Genomic DNA, 20,411 nt, shown 5'->3' on the forward strand with positions numbered 1-20,411 from the left:
CGTTTTTTAATTGTATCTTTTGATGAACAGAAGTTTTAATTTTAAGGCTGTCTAATTTATCAAGTTTTCTTTTATAGTTATTGCATTCTTTGTCCTAAGAAACCTTGGCCTACCCTGAAGTAGCAAAGGTGTTCTCATCTGTTTTCTTATGGAAGCTTTATCATTTTAGCTTTTATCTTTATGATCCATCTCAGGGTAATTTTTGTGCATGGTGAGAAGTAGGGGTTGAGGTTCATTTTTTGAGGTTCATGTGCCTATCCAGTTGTCCCAGCACGATCCTTTTCCCCCATTGGATTGTTTGACACCTTTGCCAAAAACCAAATGACATTTTGAGTCATCTGTATAAATAGTGGGTCTATTTCTGAGTACTATTCTATTGCATCGGTATATTTGTCCATCTTTATGCCAAATCATGCTGTTATGATTTTATATTTATATTACTATAAAGCCATATAGTAAGTCATGGTCACAAAATATAAAGTCTGCTTTTTTTTTTTTTTTTTCAAGGTTCTTTGGACTTTGTACTATCTTTAGGTCATTTGCACTACCATATATGTTTGAGAAACAGCCTGCCAGTTTCTACAAAAACAAAAAAAAATTGGTGGTTCATAGTTCCTTTGAAACTGTAGATCAGTTTGGAGAACATTGACATCTTAATAATACTGAGCCCCCCAATCCATAAATATATATCTGTCTGTTTATTTAAATCTTTATGTTACCAACATTTCAGAATTTTCAGAGTATAAGGTCTTACACAGCTTTCTTTAGGTTTCTAAAGAAATTTTTTTCCTAAGTATTTTATGTTCTTTGACACTATTTAAGGAGAATTAAATTTTCAGAAAAATTTCCAACCATTTCTTTTTGTTTTTTCTTTAAGATTTTATTTATTTATTTGACAGACAGAGATCTCAAGCAGGCAGAAAGGCAGGCAGAGAGAGGGGAGGGGAAACAGACTCCTTGCTGAGCAGAGAGCCTGATGCGGGGCTGATTCCAGGACCCTGAGATCATGACCTGAGCCCAAGGCAGAGGCTTAACCCACTGAGCCACCCAGGCGCCCCCACCATTTCTTGCTAGTATGTAAAAATGCAATTTATTTTGTATGTTTACCTTATATCTACTACTTTGCTAAATTTACATATTAATGTTTTGGTTGTTTTCTAGATTCCTTAAGATTTTCTACATAAACAATTATAGCTTTTATGAATATGCAGTTTTATTTCTTCCTTTCAAATCTTAAGCCTTTTATCTCTTGTAAACATTAGTACACTGACTAGGACCTCTGGTACAGTGTTGAATAGAAGTGGTAGAGTAGACATACTTAGCTTGTTTCTAGTCCTAAAGGGAAATGTTTAGTATTTTACTGTTAATTGGGATAATAGCTATAGGTTCTTTGTAGATGCCCTTTATCATACTGGGGACGTTCTCTTCAGTTTCTAATTTTTTGAGAGTTTTAACATGATTGGGTGGGTGCTTAGTTTTGTCAAATAGTTTTTCTGCACCTATTAAAATTATTGAATGGTTTTTCTCCCTTATTCTGTTAATATGGTGAATTATATTGATTTATTTTCGAATGTTAAGCCAATTAATTATCCATTCTTGGGATAAACCCTCTTGGAAAAGATACATTATTGTTTTTATATATTGCTGGATTTGACTTGCTATTACCTTTTAGGGATATTTCTATCTATACTTACTGAGGCATATTCTACTTTTTAATTTTTAAAAATGTAATTATATCGGTTGCTTGAGAGGGTGATGTTAAAATCTCTATGATTATAGACTTTCCTCTTTTTCCTTTTAATTTTGTGAATTTTTGTTACTTATATTTCGAAGTTATATTGTTAGATACATATACATTTATGATCATTACATATTCTTGATGAATTAGCCATTTTGTCATTATGAAATGTTTCTTTTTCATATTTTTTTTTTTCCGAGATTTTATTTATTTGACAGACAGAGATCACAAGTAGGCAGAGAGGCAGGCAGAGATAGGGGGAAGCAGGCTCTCTGCTGAGCAGAGGGCCTGCTGCGGGGCTTGATCCTAGGACTCTGGGATTATGACCTGAGCCGAAGGCAGAGGCTTAACTCATTGAGCCACCCAGGAGCCCCCATATTCTTCATGTTAAAGTTTACTTTATGTGATATTAATATAGACACTGCATTCTTATGCTTATTTTTTACATGGGGTATATTTTTCCATCATTCATCTTCAACCTGTGTGTCATAAAGACAGCATAATAATTGGATCTTTCTTTTTGATTTATTCTGACAAGCTGCCTTTTAATTAAAGGCTTTAGTCAGTTTATATTTAATGTAAGTATTGATATGGTTGAATCTAGGTGTACTCTTCTGCTATGTAAATTGAATATTAATTCTTGAATATTTTTTAGAATTTTATTTTAATTTGGCCTTTCCTTTCCCAAATACACATCTGTTACATTAATTCACTGGCAACATTCGTTACAAAAATTACATAACTGCTGCTTATTTTGTATTAGACTTGTAATTTTCTTGGATAAGGTATTTGGGAAATTTTCAGAGTCTTAATTGTAGAATCTTGGAGTTATAATCCTTTAGATTTTTAACAATCAAAGATTTTTAGATATAATACACATCAATAAAAGACACTTATTTTAAGTTGCATGTAGATGAATTTTTACAAACTAATCATGCATGTAAGCACCAACACAAAGTATAGCACATAGCCATTACTCTCTAGTGTTCCTTCTCCATCACTGCCCTTTCTTCCCCTTAGTTCCCAGGTAAACACTTTGTCTCTATAGATTACATTTACCTTTTCTAGAAATTTGTGTCTAGCTTTTTTCACTCAGCCTATTTTAAGGATTCATCCTTGATGTTATCATGGATATGAAATACCTCAATAGTTTATTCCTTTTCTTTTTTAAGATTTTCTCTTTTAGAGCAGTTTTAGGTTTACAACAAAATCAAGAGGAACATACAGAGATTTCTCATATACCCCTGCCTCCACACATGCAGAGCCTCCCATTAATCAACATCACTCGCCAGAATGGGACATTCTTTACTAAGGGTGAACCTATGCAAAGTCCATAGTTTACCTTAGGGTTCACTCTTGGTTTTGCACATTCTGTGGGTTTGGACAAATGTATAATGACATATATCCATCATTATGATATCATACAGAGTATTTTTCAGTGCCCTAAAAATCCCCTGTGCACTACCTATTCATGTCCCCCTTGCACCTGTCCCCTCCCAAGAGCCACTGATCTTGTTACTGTCTCCATAGTTTTGCCTCTTCCAGAATGGTATATTAGTTGGAATCATACAGTATATAGTTATGTAAGATTGGCTTTTTTTACTTAGTAATGTGTATTTGAGGTTCCTCCATGTCTTTTCATGGTTTGGTAGCTCATTTATTTTTAGTCCTGAATAATAATCCATTGTCAGGATGTACCACAGTTTTTTTAAATCCATTCATCTACTAGCAGATATCTTGGTTGCTTCCAGGTTTTGGCAGTTATGAATGAACATAAACATGCTGCTGTAAACATCCATGTGTGGATTTTGTATAGACCTAAGTATTCAGCTCCTTACAGTAATTACAAAGAGTGCGGTTGCTGGATCATATGGTAAGAGTATGATTAGTTTTGGGAGGTATCACCAAACTGTCTTCCAAAGTGGCTGCACCATTTTGCATTCCCACCAGTAATGTATGAGGATTATTGTTGCTCACATCCTTGTCCGCATTTGGTATTATCGGTTTTGGCCATTCTTATAGATGTGTAGTGGTATTTCATTGCTGTTTTAATTTCCATGTTTCTGATGACAGTTGATGTGGAACATCTTTTCATATGCTTACTTACCATCTGTGTGTTTTCCTTGGTCAGGTGTCTATTAAGGACTTTGGCCCATGTTTTAATCAGGTTTATTTTCTTATTGTTGGGTATTAGGGGTTTTTTGTATATTTAACCATCTATTGTATCTATCATAAATGTATCTATCAGATGTATCTATCATAAATATTTTCTCCCAGTCTGTGGTTTGTCTTCTTTTTTTTTTTTTTTTCAAGATTTTATTTATTTATTTAACAGACAGAGATCACAAGTAGGCAGAGAGGCAGGCAGAGAGAGAGGAGGAAGCAGGCTCCCCGCTGAGCAGAGAGCCCGATGCGGGGCTCGATCCCAGGATCCTGGGATCACGACCTGAGCCGAAGGCAGAGGCTTTAACCCACTGAGCCACCCAGGCGCCCCTGTGGTTTGTCTTCTAATTCTTTAGATACTATCTAATGCAGAACAGAAGTTCTCAATTTTTTAAAAGATTTAATTATTTGAGAGAGCGGGGAGAGGGAGAGACAGAGAAACTTAAGCAGACTCTGCACAGAGCTGGTCACCAGGTTTGATCTTATAACCCTGAGATCATGACCTGAGCCGAAGCCAAGAGTTGGGTGCTCAACTGACTGCACCACCCAGTTGCCCTAAGACGTTCTCAGTCTTGAAGTCTACTTTGTCAGTTATTTCTTTCACAAATTGTGTCTTTGGTTTGTATCTAAGAAGGCATCACCACACCCAAGTTCAACTAGGTTTTCTTCTATGTTACCTTGGGAGTTTTATAGGTGTTGTTTTTTTTTGTTTTTGTTTTTTTTTTTTTTTTTTTTTTTTTACATTTAGGCCTATAATCTATTTCGAGTTAACTTTTGTTAAAGGTGTAAGGTCTATGTTTAGTTTCACTTGCAGGTGGTTGTCCAATTCTTCTAGCACCATTTGTTGAAGAAACTCTTTGCTTCATTTTATGGCCTTCATTCCTTTGTCAAAGATTAGTTGTCAAAGATTGTTTGTGTGAGGATCTGAAATAGACTCTTTATTCTGTTTGTCTGTTATTTTGCCACTACCACACTGTTTTGATTACTATAAAAAATACTTAATAGAAAGTCTTGAAGTCTGGTATTAGTAGTTCTCCAAATTGGTTCTTTTCTTTCAATATTGTTACAGCTGATCTGGGTCTTTTGCCTTCCATATAAATTTTAAAATTAGTTTGTTGACATCCATAAAACAACTTGCTGAGATTTGGATTGGGATTGCATGGAATCTATAGATCAAATTGAGAAGAATGGACATCTTGATAATGTTTGATTCCCTGTCCTTGAGTGTGAAATATCTCCCCATTTATTTAGTTCTGTTTTTGATTTTGCTCATCAGAGTTTTATAGTTTTCCTTATAAAGATCTTTTATATATTTTGTTGGATTTATACCTAAGTATTTCATTTTGGGGGGATGCTAATGGAAATGATACTGTTTTAAATTTAAAATTCCATTTGCTCATTGATAGTATATAGAAAAGCAGTTGACTTTTGTATATGAATCTTGTATCCTTCAACCTTACTTTACTCTCTTTTTTGTTCAAGGAGGGTTTTTTTATTCTTTACAATTTCCTATATAGATGATCATGTCATCTGCAAAGATATTTTTTTCCTTTATAATTTGTATACTTTTGATATCCTTTTCTTGTCTTATTGCATTCTTCCAGTATGATATTGTTGAATGGTGAGAGGGACATCCTTGCTTTATACCTGATCTTAATGGGAAAGCTTCAAGTTTCTAACCATTATGTATGATGTTAGCTGTAGGTTTTTTGTAGCTAGTCTTTATCAAGTTGAGAAGATTCCCTTCTATTTCTAGTTTACTGAGTTTTTATCATGAATGTTGGATTTTATCAAATGCTTTTTTTTATAGGATCTTTGGTTTTTCTTTTTTAGTCCTCTGGTGGGACAGATTATGTTAATTAATTTTTGAATGTTGAACTAGTTTTGCATACCTAGGATAAATTCCACTTGGTCATGGTTTAAATTCTTTTTATATTTTTTTAGATTTGATTTGCTTACATTTTGTTGAGGATTTTGCATCTTATGTTCATGAGCGATACTGGTGTGTCGTTTTCTTCTAATATCTTTGTCTGGTTTTGGTATTAGGTTAATGTTGGCCTCATAAAATGAGCTAGGAAGTATTCCCTCTGCTTCTGTCTTTTGAGGGAGATTATAGAGAATTAGTATAGCTTTTTCTTTTTCTTTTCTTTCTTTCTTTTTTTTTTTTAAAGTAATCTCTGGAGGTGCCTGGGTGGCTCAGTTGTTGGGCATCTGCCTTCGGCTTGGATCGTGATCCCAGGGTCCTTGGGATGGAGCCCCGCATCAGGCTCCTTGCTTGGTGGGAAGCCTGCTTCTCCCTCTCCCTCTCCCCTAACTTGTGTTCCCTCTCTTGCTGTATCTCTCTCTGTCAAATAAATAAAATCTTAAAAAAAAAAAAAAAGTAATCTCTGCCCCCAATGAGATCCCTACCCTGAGATCAAGAGTCTTGCTTCACCAACTGAGTCAACAGATGCCCTGGTCCAATTTTTTTCTTACATGTTTTGTAGTATTTATGAGTAAATCCTCTAAGCCTGATGCTTTTTTTGTTTTGGAAGGTTATTAATTATTGATTCTTGAATAGATCTAGGTATTCATTCTTTTTTAATGCTGAGTTGTCCATTTTGTGAATATCTCTGTGCAGTTATTCTAATATAAACTGGCTTCTATTCTTCCTGGTGAGAAGTCAGTGACCATTCATATTATTGTTTTCTTCTATGTATTATGTCATTTTTTTCCTATGGCTTCTTTCAAGATTGTCTGTCTTTCGTTTTCAGCAATGTGGCTTTGATCTACCCAGGTGTGATTTTCTTCATATTTTTCCTGTTTAGGGTTTTCTGAGCTTCTTAATCTGTAAAGTTATGTTTTTCATCAAATTTTGTGAAATTTTCTGACATAATTTGTATATGTTTTTTCTGTCCCATTTCCTCCTTTCTTTCTGGGACTCTGCTTTCACATGTTAGTCGCTTTGATATTGTCTATAGTTCTTGGAGGCTCTGTTCATTTCTTTACTATGTTTTTTACACTGTTCCTCATATTGGGTAACTTCTATTGATGTATCTTCAAGTTCACTTATTCTCTCTTGTATCATTTCTATTCTGTTGTTAAGCCCATGCAATGAATTTCATACTTCCAGTATTGTATTTTTCAGTTCGGTCATTTCAGTTTATTTCTTTTTTATAGTTTCTGTTTCTCTGCTGAAAATTCTTACTTAATGCACTCCTTGAGAATGTATTTTTTCTGTCCTTTTGCATACTTAAAGTAAATGCTTTAAAATCCTTACCTGCGGGGCGCCTGGGTGACTCAGTGCATTAAAGCCTCTGCTTTTGGCTCAGGTCATGAGCTCAGGGTCCTGGGATCTAGCCCCACATCGGGCTCTCTGCTGAGCAGGGAGCCTGCTTCCCCCCCACTCTCTGCCTGCCTTTCTGCCTACTTGTGATCTCTGTCAAATAAATAAATAAATAAAATCCTTACCTGCTAATTCCAGCATCTTGGTGACCTCGAAGTTCTTGTCCATTGAATTTCTTTTTTTGTCGACAAGGATTTAGAATCACGAAGGATCATTCTAAATAAGAAACCAGCATCAAAAGTACACACTATCTATTTACATCAAGTTCTAGGATAGACAAATCTATAGTGAGAGAAAGCAGATCAATGATTGTCAGTGGCTCAGGGTAGAGGAGAGAGATTGATTGCCATATAGTAAATATCCAGGCTTGCAAACCATAAGTTTCTGTGGCAACTACTCAGCTCTGTTGTTGTAACTATGAAAGCAACCATGCATGATAAGTAAATAAAATGAGCATGATTGTGTTCCCCCCAAAAATTATAAAAATAGGTGGCGGCCTGAATTTGACTCACAGGCCATAGTTTGCCAACTGCTGCTCTTGACTGAGGATCATGTTTCCTGTTTCTCTGTGTGTTGGTAATTTTTGGTTGAATCCTGATTTGTAGAGACTTGGGATTTTGTTCTATTTCTCCAAGAAGTCTTGGTTTTTTAATTTTTTATTTATTTATTTATTTATTTATCTTTTAAAAGATTTTTATTTATTTGACACACACAGAGATAAAGATCACAAGTAGGCAGAGAGGCAGGCAGAGGGGTGCGGGGAGGCAGGCTCCCCGTTGAGCAGAGAGCCCGACCAGGGCTAGATCCCAGGACGCTGAGATTATGACCTGAACCAAAGGCAGAGGCTCAACCCCAGGAGCCACCCAGGTGCCCCTAGTCTTGGTTTTTTAAAAAAAAAAATCTGTCACGGGGCACCTGGGTGGCTCCGTAGGTTAAGCCTCTGCCTTGGGCTCAGGTCATGATCTCAGGGTCCTGGGATCAAGCCCCGCATTGGGCTCTCTGCTCAGTGGGGAGCCTGTTTCCCCCTCTCTCTACCTGTCTACTTGTGATCTCTGTCTGTCAAATAAATAAATAAAATCTTTAAAAAAAAATCTGTCACATTGGGCTTAAACATCAACATCCAGTTACAGTAGTTTGCAATTTTGTCCTTTAGTTCTTAAGCTGGTAAGCCTGTAAGGTTTCTATCTCAGTTTTAGCCATCAGCATAGAACTGGCTAGGGTTGGCCCTTGGGCAAATAACTACAAAACAGGAAACAACAGTGATACTCACTTCTCGCAGGTGTCAAGTCTTCTCCAGTTTATGGCTGGTTCTTTTTTGCTGTCTAATGCCTTCAGATAGGTGCGCTTTTTTTTTTTTTTAACATTTTGTTTAGAATTTATGGCTTTGACCTGTAAGATGTTGGTCTGTGAGAAGCAACTCTGTCCTTATTAGAAGTGGAACCTCTCCAGATTTAATTTGTAGGGTAATTCTGTCCACATCAGTTTAGATGGGCTAAAGTATCGGTCAGCTGGTGTCAGGAAGACAGAGTTTCAGCCAGACAAAATGAAGGTCTGATCTAATTGGCAAAGGAACTGAAAAGGGGGTATTCTGAGGTAGGAATTGATAAGATTTGTTGACCCATACAGAGAGAGGAGGTGTAATGACAATGAGATGTCTGAGATACAGAAATGATAACTACAGGAAGGGGAATAGGTTGCAGTGGCTTTGGGGTGGGGCTTGCAGATTCGTTTCTTTTTAACTGCAATTTGTGGAGGTATACTTTATATATGATAAAATGTACCAATTTTAAATGATGTATACAGTCACAGAACCCCAGCAGAAAAATGATATACAATATTTCCACTACCCCACAAAATTCCTTCGTGATTCTTTGGAGTCCCTTGCCTCCTCTACCCTGAGCCATTGGCAACAACTGATCTACTTTCTCTCACCGTAGTTTTGCCTTTACTGGAACTTCATGTAAATAGAATCATACAGTACATACAGCCTTTTGTTTAGGATAAAGCTTTTGTGAGTCATCCATATGGTTGCATATATCAGTAGTTCATTCCTTTTTATGGCTGAGTAGTATTCCATTATAAAATTTTGTCAGATTTGTTTACCTATTAACTACTTGTTGGACAATTGTGTTGTTTTCCTTTTTTAAAATCTATGATAAATAAAGCCACTTGGGTGTTTCTATGGATATTTTCTTTTTTTTTTTTTTAAGATTTTATTTATTTATTTGACAGAGAGAGATAGCGAGAGAGGGAACACAAGGGGGAGTGGGAGAAGGAGAAGCAGGCCTCCTGCTGAGCAGGGATCTTGATGTGGGACTTGTGCCCAGGACCCTGAGATCATGACCTGAGCTGAAGGCATACTCTTAAGGACTGAGCCTCCCAGGCACCCCATGTTTTTTTTCTCTTGGGTAGATGCTTAGGAGTGGAATTGCTGGGCCATATGTTTGCTTAACTTTATATGGAACTGCCAAACCGTTTTCCAAGGCTGCTTTACTATTTTGCATTCCCACCAGCAAGTGTATAGTACTGCCGTTATTCCATATCGTCACCAATACTTGGCATTATGAGTCTTTTTAGTTTTAGGCGTTTTCAGAAGTGTTTTAATAGTCTCTCATTGTGGTTTTAGTTTGCGTTTCCATAATGACTATTGATGTTGTGCGTCTTTTCACACCCTTATCTGTATCTGTCATTCTTCATTCTTTTTTTGATGAAGTATCCATTCGAGTATTTACCCATTTACAAAAAGCATGTTGTTTTCTTTTTTTTTTTTTTTAAAGATTTTATTTATTTATTTGACAGAGAGAGATCACAAGTAGACAGAGAGGCAGGCAGAGAGAGAGGGGGGGGGGAAGCAGGCTCCCTGCTGAGCAGAGAGCCCGACGCGGGACTCGATCCCAGGAACCTGAAATCATGACCTGAGCTGAAGGCAGCTGCTTCACCCACTGAGCCACCCAGGCGCCCAGCATGTTGTTTTCTTATTGAATGTTCTTGATACAACCCTTTCATCAGATACGTGTTTTGCAGATATTTTTCTCCCAGCCTGTGACTTGCCTTTGTGTTTTGTGATGATGCCTTTTGAATCGTAGAATTTTAAGTTTTGAGGAAGTCCAGTTTTCCTGTTTATCAGTTTTTTCTCTTGTGGCTTGTGGATTTTGTGTCTTTTGAGCTCTTTGCCCAACCCAGAGCAAAAACCAATTTAAATAGAAAAATAACATTGTTTACCTTTTTGGAAGTCTCTTTTTTAGTGGAAGAAGCTTAATTCTATCTTACTTCTGTAAGTAATCCATTACAGTATGGTGATTTGATTGAAGTGTGTGAAGAAAATCTGGTCATCACACAGGTAGTTGGAAAGGTGAGGAGTATTTTAATAGCTTTAAAATTTTTTTTTTAATTTTTTTAAAGGGGTGCCTGGGTGGCTCAGTGGGTTGAGCCTCTGCCTTTGGCTCGGGTCATGATCTCAGGGTCCTGGGATCGAGCCCCACATTGGGCTCTCTGCTCAGCAGGGAGCCTGCTTCCCCTTTCTCTCTGCCTGCCTCTCTGCCTACTGTGATCTCTGTCTGACAAATAAATAAATTAAATCTTAAAAAAAATTCTTTAAAGTTTTTATTTGGGAGCAAGAGAGAGGTTGCACATGAGTGAGGGGAAGGGCGGAGGGAGAGGGAGAAGCAGACTGTCCACTGAGCATGGAGCCTGATGTGGGGCTTGATTCCAGGATCCCAAGATCATGACCTGAACCGAAGTCAGACGCTTAACCAACTGAGCCACCCAGGCACCCCTTAGTAGCCTTTTTTAGACAGTTGTGGATATTCTTTTTTGATAGTATCCCAAAATGGTACTGGTGATAGTTTCTTAAAAGTTAGTTGAATCCATTGGCTTAAGTTATACTTTGAATGGATTTTTTAACTGTGTTGTATCAGGGAAGACAAACTTCCCTCTGCCCTACTGGGTTTAATATCTGAGCTGCAATTAAATTGACAAAAGGGAGATTAACAGGAGAGCAGTTTACAAGTACAATTTGTATACGTGTGGGAGAGTTGAGTGATGAGTAACTCAGAAGGTGGTTGGAATTTGGGGCTTATCTGCCATCTGAGTAGGTGGAGGGGAGCAGGGAGAAAGGCACTTACGGGAAAACAAATGACTTCTTAGGAAGGTGGGGAGAAAGGGGACTTAAGGGGCTTTTTGGAAAGGTAAGTGGCTTTTCAGGAGAACAAACAGATTAAAAGTTTGTGATAATATTTGTCTATACGGGTATGAGTGGTTTTTCTGTCTCTTTCAGAACCATAACACTCCTCTACAGAAGGGATTTGGGGTAGTTTTTATTCACATTCTGTCTCCTGGGAGTAGATCCGCTCTGAAGAGGAATTTATGACATCCCTATTTCCCAGAAGTTGCTGCTTTTTAGGCAGATAAGGGAAGCTCCCAGAAGGCTTTTTTCTGCATCTGTTGAACCTCAGATGTCTTCAGCTTAAAATCATCTTTATGCCAAGTCTTCGGTTCCAAGTGGGTTCCAAAGTGGATTTGGTAACAGAGTGCATTGATAATTTGGATAATACTGGTTTAGAGTTACTCAGACCTTCTAAGTGTTGACATGTTTTATCATATAACCTTTAAGGAATCTCATTTGTTTATGTCACTGTTGATCTCATCAGAATAGTCTGTAAGTAGTGGGGATCCTTCAAGCTCCCAGTGGCTGGTATAGATTTTCCAAATTCTAATTTTTGCTTGAAAGCTCAAAATTGGTTGTTGGCAATAAATACTGTCAATTGTTTTCTTTGTAATAACAAGAGTATTTCATTCATTTTCAAGGATATATCTGCCAAATACTCAAGCTCAAATAACCATAGTTTGTCTCTCATTTGTTCTTTTAACTAAAAATGGTGTTTCATGAAAAAAGGGCTAGCTCAACTCACAATTCAAATGGTGTCACAAGTGCTTTTCCATGAGACAACCACATACTTGGGGGAATGTAACATTTTATCAAACAATATTTTAAAAATACATAGTTAGAGGTCAGGATTTAATTAAATTATTATTTTGTATGGCTTCATCACGACATCCTTAAGTAAAACTTAAACCATGACAATAAAAGGTCAGTCAGCTTAGGTTATGGGAGCATCGCTTGTGTTTGTTGCCAGGAATTCACAGACAACATTCTCTCTGATTCTTAGTTGGTGCCAGTACTAGATGAATAAAATCAAAATAGCGAGTCTAACTGCAGTTGCAGATTTGTCCGTTTGTGAAGCAGAATTACAACTCTGCAGATGAGATCTTAACTCTCTTACTTCAGCTGTGAAGCAGTATCTTTAATTTGATGAGTTACTGTGTCATTAAAAAGGGACATTGCCGTGACTTGTTTTACTGACTTTTTATCCAGCAGGCATGTAGCAATGTCAGCTGGACAAGGTTGTGCTTCTCCGGTTAATGAAGTACAGTAATTTCCCTGTAAGATGCTTCAGCGGCTTTTTCATTTCTGGTTTGAAAGGCTTTAACGATTTTTATGAATTTTAAAGACTTCATCACATCTGCGTTTAAAATAGTCAGGCTCTTTTTCTTTAAATTCTGAATGATTGATCTCAAAATGTCACTCTAACTTAACTGGCACAATATAATTAGAAAATGTTTTGTGGCTTAAGAGGAAGTAAAGGAAATTATGAATGTCTATAAAGGCAAGCGAAAGATGGCTTTTGTCATACTTTGGTTTCTTATTTATAATTCTGCCCAATTTCTTTGGAGTAGATTCTTTCTTTCCATGAGTCAGAAAACTGTAGGCCACTACGCCTTTTTTAGGATCTTTTAGATGTATTACATTGCAGCTATGGGTTGAGAAAGTGAGTCTTCTAATCTGTCTTTTTTGAGCCAATGATTCATTTTTCAATGTAAGAGGAAAATACAAATAAATTTTCTTTTATTTTAGGAAAAAAGTTAAATTCTAAAGTAATAAATTATATTTAAGATTTTTATTTATTTATTTATTTATTTGAAAGAGAGAGAGAGCACGCATGAGCGGTGGGGGGCGGGGGACAGCAGAGGGAGAGGGAGAAGAAACTTAACCACTGAGAAGGGAGCCCGACATGGGGCTCAATCCCAGGGTCCTGAGATAGTGACTGAAGGCAGATCCTTAACTGACTGAGCCACCCAGGCACCCCTAAAGTAATACATTTTAGATTTAACTTAAAAATAGAGAAAATTTTCAAAAATTAAAAAAAATTATTGCAAAAACAAATTAACAAAAAGTACTTGTTTCCACCCAGTTGCCTGGAGAACTTGGAAATTTTACAGTGATTATTTATTAGATACTAACGAGATTATAGGGATTATAGCAAGTATAACTAAAGATAGCTAGTAAAAGCACAACAGAGGTATGGAGAAGGAAAAAAAAATTGAGACCTTAAATTATGCCCTAAACCTATTACTTTAGAGCATGCTAGAAAACATGAGAATACAGAAGCATATATTCCATTAGCTATCAGTGACGGTACTGTCATGTGTCCTGGAGCCTCAGGAAAATCCACTGTAGACTCGTGAGGGGATGGGAGTGACAGAGGCAAGTAACTTCAGTGTCATTACGAAGTAAGTTCCAGCCTTACAGACCAGGCCCTCAAAGGGTTTTGGGGCCTGTGGACTATCCTTTGCAAACTGCTGTTCTAGATGAATTCTTCCATACTTAGGGCTCCCACTACTATTGTCTTTAGGGTTGTGACACTCATTTGCATCCCCAGCCCAGACGACGCCACTGAGCGTTGGACTCGTGTGTCCACTGTCTGCAACTTTCTGGACCTCCCTCAGCTGAGCGCTCTCTCTTCCTCCTTGGCCTCTGCCCATGCTGGCTGTTCTGCCCAGTTTCCTCGTTCTCTTCATTTACCTGGCAAACTACCTAGATAGTGAGTTTTCTTGGGGCAGGACCTGGACATCTTTCTATCTCCAGATTTTGGCATAGTGCCCCGCACACGATGCTGCTCGGTAGATGTTGTTGAATTAAATTAAATCAAGGAAGAATTCCAGCCTCATAAACAATAAATTTGCAAATCAACCCTGAGGTAAATTTTTCTGCTTATATCTGACTTCATGCATCCTGTATTGGTTTGTATTAGTGTTAGTTTCAGAGTAAAGGATTTTATAACTTTCACCCTTGTATATTAACTTACTCAACAGTTTTCGTTTTGTTTCCTTTTGCCTTGCCTAGAGTATAATATATTCTAAAAGAGAGGGTATTTGGGCTGAGGATGCAAACATCTTAATTTTTAGCTTTTTCTATGACCGTGGAGAGTGTTTCACCAGAAATTTATCAGCTTCTGCCCATTAGAATCATCTGAATTCCACTGTACCTTATGGAAAATTCATATACATATATTTTGGTTTCTCTGAAGGAAGATGTTCTACCATCAAAATGAGAGAACTAACATTTACTCACTTCTTCCTATATGCCAGAGACTGTTCTGTGTGTTTTACATACATTAATTCCTTTAGTACGCTAACAGCTCTATGAAAGGTAAACTCTATTGCTATCCCCATTTTGTGTTAGGAAAATGAGGCACAGAAAGGTTAAGTAACTTGCCAGAGGTCACATAGATAATAATAGGGTCTGGATTTGAACTCAGAGCTTAGTTCGGCTCCAGAGGCCATGCTCTTCACTACTGTGAGTAGCTTCCTCGTAAATCTAGGTACATTACTTTTATCGTTAACCTGTGTTAACAATAATAATAATGCTTATTATTATATAACATTAATATATATAATAATAATATATAATATAATAAGCTTACTATAAGTTGTACTTGTTAGCTGTATTAGTTATAATTGTGAAATTATAACTAACTTAATAGGCAAATAGATAATAGTGTATATATACAATGGATGGTTATTTAGAAATCAAATTCTTGAGGAATACTTACTGCTGTGGAAAAACACGTTTGGCTGAAAAAGTAAGAGAAAGATCACAGTTTCTGTTTGAAAGCACACATAATGGATTTATATGTGATAAAGATATAAATATTTATTTTAAAAGACTGGAAAGAAGTATATGAGTGATTCTTTGTATTACAATTGTGAGAAGGTATATTTGAAAAATACTTTTAAAATGTTGTTTGTTCAGGGTCGCCTGGGTGGCTTAGTCTTTGGCTTTGGCTCAGGTCATGATCCCAAGTTCCTGGGATCGAGCCCCACATCGGGATCCCTGCTCCGTGGGGAGCCTGCTTCTCCCTCTCCCTCTGCTGCTCTGCCTGCTCGTGCTCTCCTACTCTGTCAAATAAATAAATAAAAATCTTAAAAAAACAATAAAATGATGTTTGTTGGATACTTCCCACATACTAGGTCCCATAATAAATTCTTCATGGGTGTTTTCTCAGTAAATTCTCCCATCAGTCCCATGATCTAGGTATTACTCATTTTTCAGAGGAAGAATCCTAGAACGTTTATGTAATTTGTCTAGGGTCATATAGCCAGTAAGTGAGAATTGGAACCTATATAAGACTCTTTCTGTTCTGTATTTTCTAAATTTTTCATAAGTTATGTTATTTACGTGATCAAAAACAAAATTAATTTTATAAATCATGCAAAAATTGGGAACTACAAGTCAGACTTATACGATCTGCTAGAATTTACTTATTTGAGCCATCAGTTCCCTAAACTAGCTATGCAAAATAACAGAAGTCTGGGACTTATAAGAAATGAGATGAGGCATTTAAAAAGTTTAAATAGACTCACTGGTTTCTCTTCTACCAAGAATTTTTTTGACCATTTACTATGGGAAACTGATTATTTTTCCAGTGTGAGTTGCAGGTCTGATGCATATGTTATAGGCTAGTTGACATATGATAAAGCTGAGCATTTTTGACTGTTTAAGAATTCCTTAACTATTTTTGTTGTGGTTGCTACTGGTTCCTTTTGTGTTGTTGGATCCCAAAGTAGATGTAGCCAGTGCCCAAAGAGAAGATTACTGTATGTGAGTATGTGGACTGACCCCTCCCCATGGACATGGTAGAAGGATTTTTCTTACAGAAATATGTATCTATAGTTGACAAATGTATTTAATGAAAGAGATACTCAGTGACGTCTATAATCTTCAAGAATAACATCAAACACAGAAGGCAGCTGTCCCGTTTTTCTGTAGTTATCCCACTGTAAGCAAAATGGGTCACTGGATGACTCCATAGCGTATTTCACATGTTCTTATGGTAAGAGAATTCTGACTCCTCGTGTGGTTTTTAATTTGAGGAATATGTGTCATAGCAGGGAAACACAGTTACCTATAAACCTTTGTCTGAAGAATCATTAGAGAATTCTTATTTTGGCAGGAGGTTGGTTTGGGAATGACAATACATAGAGATCAAGGAAGAAAATGCCCACCTGGTCATTTCTGTTACGTGAATAGACCTTGTCAGTAGAAGGGCAGACTCGTGGTGAATCTGTGAATGAATGTGTGTGTGTCACCTTCTCTGTGAAAGAGGGAGCAGGGATAAATGAAGGACGGGGTCAGATGTAAGGTGTGTAAGGCTACTGCTGAAAAACAGAAGGGGACTGAACCTGTTTCTTTTACCATAGAAAAGTGGCAACATTTTTCTCAAGATACACCTCTTCCCAGCCTTTTCCTTTTCTTTTTGACTTTTTAAAATACAGTGAAAACATTTCAGCATCTCCATATGCTTTCCACGGATCTGGGTAATCCTTTGCTTTCCAGCCATAAAACTTGATACAGTCCAGTGCCATGTAGTGAGCTCCTTCTATGGGCTCTGTTCCTTTAGTCCTGAGTAGGGTGCTTGACTCTGCCACCCACGGCAAGAGCTCTGGGAACAGGTGCACCAGGTGGTTGGTCACCCTGACCCTGTGCGTGTATGTTCCGTTGCAGGGATGGGGCTGGGAGGGTGGCGTGAGAAGGGAGGACGCTGATGGAAAGGGGAAGTTCTGAGGTGTGAAGAGAACAGTTTTTTCTTCTGAAGGATGTTTCCTATGGCTAAGCAAATATGAAAATCAGTAAGCCAGCGTCTGTGTGCTGAGTAGTGAGTCAGAACTTGCTGCATTAGACCTGAGTATTAAATGGGTCTCTGTGTTTGGTTCTGCACTCTTCATACCTGTGCTAAAGGACAAATGGGGAAGTAAGAGGAATAGCGTAATGATTCTGAGCCTTCCCTAAGCATAGAACTTTCTGCCTGCAGTGGGCTTTGGTTCTAAGTACACTCTTTCCTGCTCTGGGCAACCTTATTTTAGCAAGTGGAGATGTGAACATGTTTACCGTTTTTGTTAAAGATTTTGTTTATGTGAGAGAGTGAGCAAGCACAAGCAGGGGGAGCTGCAGCAGGAGAGGGAGAAGCAGACTCCCCGCTGAGCAGGGACACCCCCCCCACACAGGGCTCAATCCTGGGACCCCAGGACCACGACCTGAGGTGAAGGCAGACCCTTTACCATCCAGGCGCCCCATATTTTTACTTTCAAATATAGGGCCTTTATGCAATTATAGACCACTTTTAAACATTCTTCGTCTAGATCTACATGAATACTTAGAGTAAGACTTCCTATAATATACCTGCTAGATCAGTTTCAGGTTTTACTTCTGCCTTGATGTCCCTTAGCAATCTTGTCTTTCTCCCCTCTCTTGTTCTTGGTTTTTGACCTTGCAGAGAAGTGTGGGAAATGGAACTGGATAGACTCAAGAATCAGGATGGCGAAATAAATCGGAACATTATGGAAGAGACAGAGCGGGCCTGGAAGGCAGAGGTGAGAAGAGCTCTGTGGGAAAGCCTTGATTTGGGGCTTCCAGATAGTATAATCTTTGGGTGTGGTGTTATACTGCTAAGCTGTACAAGTATTATACCGTACAGCCACTAAGCACTTGTTTTAACTAGCTGGGGGTAGCTTAGCATATGTAAAATTATTAATGTGTGTGTGTGTGTGTGTGTGTGTGTGTGTGTGTGTGTGGTTTCCTTAGATCTTATCACTAGAGAGTCGGAAGGAGTTGCTGGTATTGAAACTAGAAGAAGCAGAAAAAGAGGCAGAATTGCACCTTACTTACCTTAAGTAAGTACCCTCCCATTAGAGAGTTTTAATGGTCCTGCAGTTTTGCATTTTTTCGGTGGTTTGGTTTCATTTGGTTTGGTTAGTTTTCTGAAACCCGAGGCTTGCTAGTCTGGCACTTACTCTGTCTTCACAGGAACTCCAGGGCCACCTCTGTCTGCACAACAGCCATGGTTTAGTGATTTCTCTTCCTGTATCTTACAGTTTTGTATTTTTGATTGTATTGGTTCCAACTGCATAAATAGTATCTCTTCACGGTGTCAGAGCATAACAAGTATCTTTGGAGATTTGTTTCTCATAGTCATTTCTCCTCTTTCTGCCATGGAATCTGGAGGACCCTTGTGGCATTTCCAGGCAGACAAAAGCCCTCTCTCTGTGGTTGGTCCTCTTTCTCTAAGAATTGGCTTCAGAGATGCCTGACTTAGAGTGAAGCACACGAACCCCGGCCTTTTCCTGCCCCCGGTTGACCAGCCACTGTCCTGCTAGCTCCGAGAGCCAGGAGCTGGCCTTGCTCTAATTCTCTGAATTCCTGTTTGTTTCTTGAAAGGTCAACCCCCCCAACACTAGAGACAGTTCGTTCCAAACAGGAGTGGGAGACAAGGCTGAACGGAGTTCGGATGATGAAAAAGAATGTTCGGGTAAGTGTTGCACCGTGTGACCTTTGTGTCACGGTTCAGTCTGTGCTTACACCTCTGGTGACTGGGAGGGACCTTGTACATCGTCACTGAGGGCCTGCCCCACCCCTGCCTTTGCTCTCCTGATACCGGACGATGCCCTCTTTCTCGGGCAGCTTACTCAGCTCAGCAGAAAGGGTAATCTGCTCCTGGCTCTCTTTCTAGGACCAGTTTAACAGTCATATCCAGTTGGTGAGGAACGGAGCCAAGCTGAGCAGCCTTCCTCAAATCCCTACGCCCACTTTGCCTCCACCCCCATCAGAGGTGAGAGGGCTGCCGTGGGGCAGTCTGCCTTTCTGTGCTGGTGGCACAGCCAGAGTCTTCTACTTGCTCCTTTTGTGAAGAGATGGGTTTTACTACTGGTATTATTTATTATAACATTATTATTGGTATTATCTGGCCTAAGAATTACTCACTGGTTTCTGCTCCAGATTCCTAAACTTTCATTTTCGTCCTTTCTCTCTTGTCCTTCACCTCTCCCGTTCTATAGACAGACTTCATGCTTCAGGTGTTTCAGCCGAATCCCTCTCTGCCTCCTCGGATGCCCTTCTCCATTGGGCAGGTCACAGTGCCCATGGTTATGCCCAGCGCAGATCCCCGCTCCTTGTCTTTCCCAATCCTAAACCCTGCCCTTACCCAGCCCAGCCAGCCTTCCCCGCCCCTTCCTGGCTCCCATGGGAGAAGTAGCCCTGGCTTGGGTTCCCTCGTTGGCCCCCACGGTCCACACATGCCCCCTGCTGCCTCCATCCCGCCTCCCCCAGGCTTGGGTGGTGTTAAGGCTTCTACTGAAACTCCCCGGCCCCAACCAGTAGACAAACTGGAGAAGATCCTGGAGAAGCTACTGACTCGCTTCCCCCAATGCAATAAGTAAGTATCTTTCAGGACTAATTTTAATAAAAAAATGTGTCAGAGAAATGTCTGCGGTTGAAAATAGGGGAGGTTTCCTGGAGATTTCCTACAAGGACAGCGTAGAATCTGTCTCCTTCAACATACGGCTTCTTAGGGCCCAGATGACCAACATTCTTCAGCAAATCAAGACCGCACGGACCACCATGGCAGGCCTGACCATGGAGGAGCTAATCCAGTTGGTAGCAGCCCGCCTGGCCGAACACGAGCGGGTGGCAGCCAGTACTCAGGTGGGAACTCAGACCTGCTCAGGTGGGGGAGAGGCAGGTTTCAGAAGAACTGGGGGCGGCACACAGCACTGCAGCCAGGGGTCTCTAGCCTGCTGTCTTCCTTTGTTGGACTGGGAAAGAAATGAATTCTTTTTGTTATCTGCTCTGTCGCTCAGACTCTCTCTCCTTACTCTGACAATATTTCTGCCCACAGCCCCTCGGTCGGATCCGGGCCTTGTTCCCTGCTCCGCTGACCCAAATCAGTACCCCAATGTTCTTGCCTTCTGCCCAAGTTTCGTATCCCGGAAGATCTTCACATGTAAGGCTCTTTTTCTTTGAAAACTGGGATGTGGAGAAGCTAGGGGGTGAGGAGGGAACAGGTTTACAGG

The 20,411-nt window shown here is 39.1% G+C and overlaps 1 protein-coding gene across 3 annotated transcripts in view; it reads left to right on the forward strand.

Moving 5' to 3' along the window:
• Positions 1 to 20,411, forward strand: part of RNF214 (ring finger protein 214) — a 43,648-nt gene that overhangs the window by 21,432 nt on the left and 1,805 nt on the right. For all 3 annotated transcript variants that reach the window (XM_032868580.1, XM_032868582.1, XM_032868581.1), the window contains exons 7-13: positions 17,840 to 17,936; positions 18,148 to 18,236; positions 18,781 to 18,871; positions 19,073 to 19,171; positions 19,398 to 19,774; positions 19,911 to 20,043; positions 20,237 to 20,341. In XM_032868580.1, the coding sequence (XP_032724471.1) occupies positions 17,840 to 17,936; positions 18,148 to 18,236; positions 18,781 to 18,871; positions 19,073 to 19,171; positions 19,398 to 19,774; positions 19,911 to 20,043; positions 20,237 to 20,341 (991 nt within the window). The remainder of the gene's footprint in view (positions 1 to 17,839; positions 17,937 to 18,147; positions 18,237 to 18,780; positions 18,872 to 19,072; positions 19,172 to 19,397; positions 19,775 to 19,910; positions 20,044 to 20,236; positions 20,342 to 20,411) is intronic.

This window comes from Lontra canadensis, unplaced genomic scaffold (assembly GCF_010015895.1).
Source record: "Lontra canadensis isolate GAN:19392208 unplaced genomic scaffold, GSC_riverotter_1.0 scaffold36, whole genome shotgun sequence".
In the NCBI taxonomy this organism is placed as follows: domain Eukaryota; kingdom Metazoa; phylum Chordata; class Mammalia; order Carnivora; family Mustelidae; genus Lontra; species Lontra canadensis.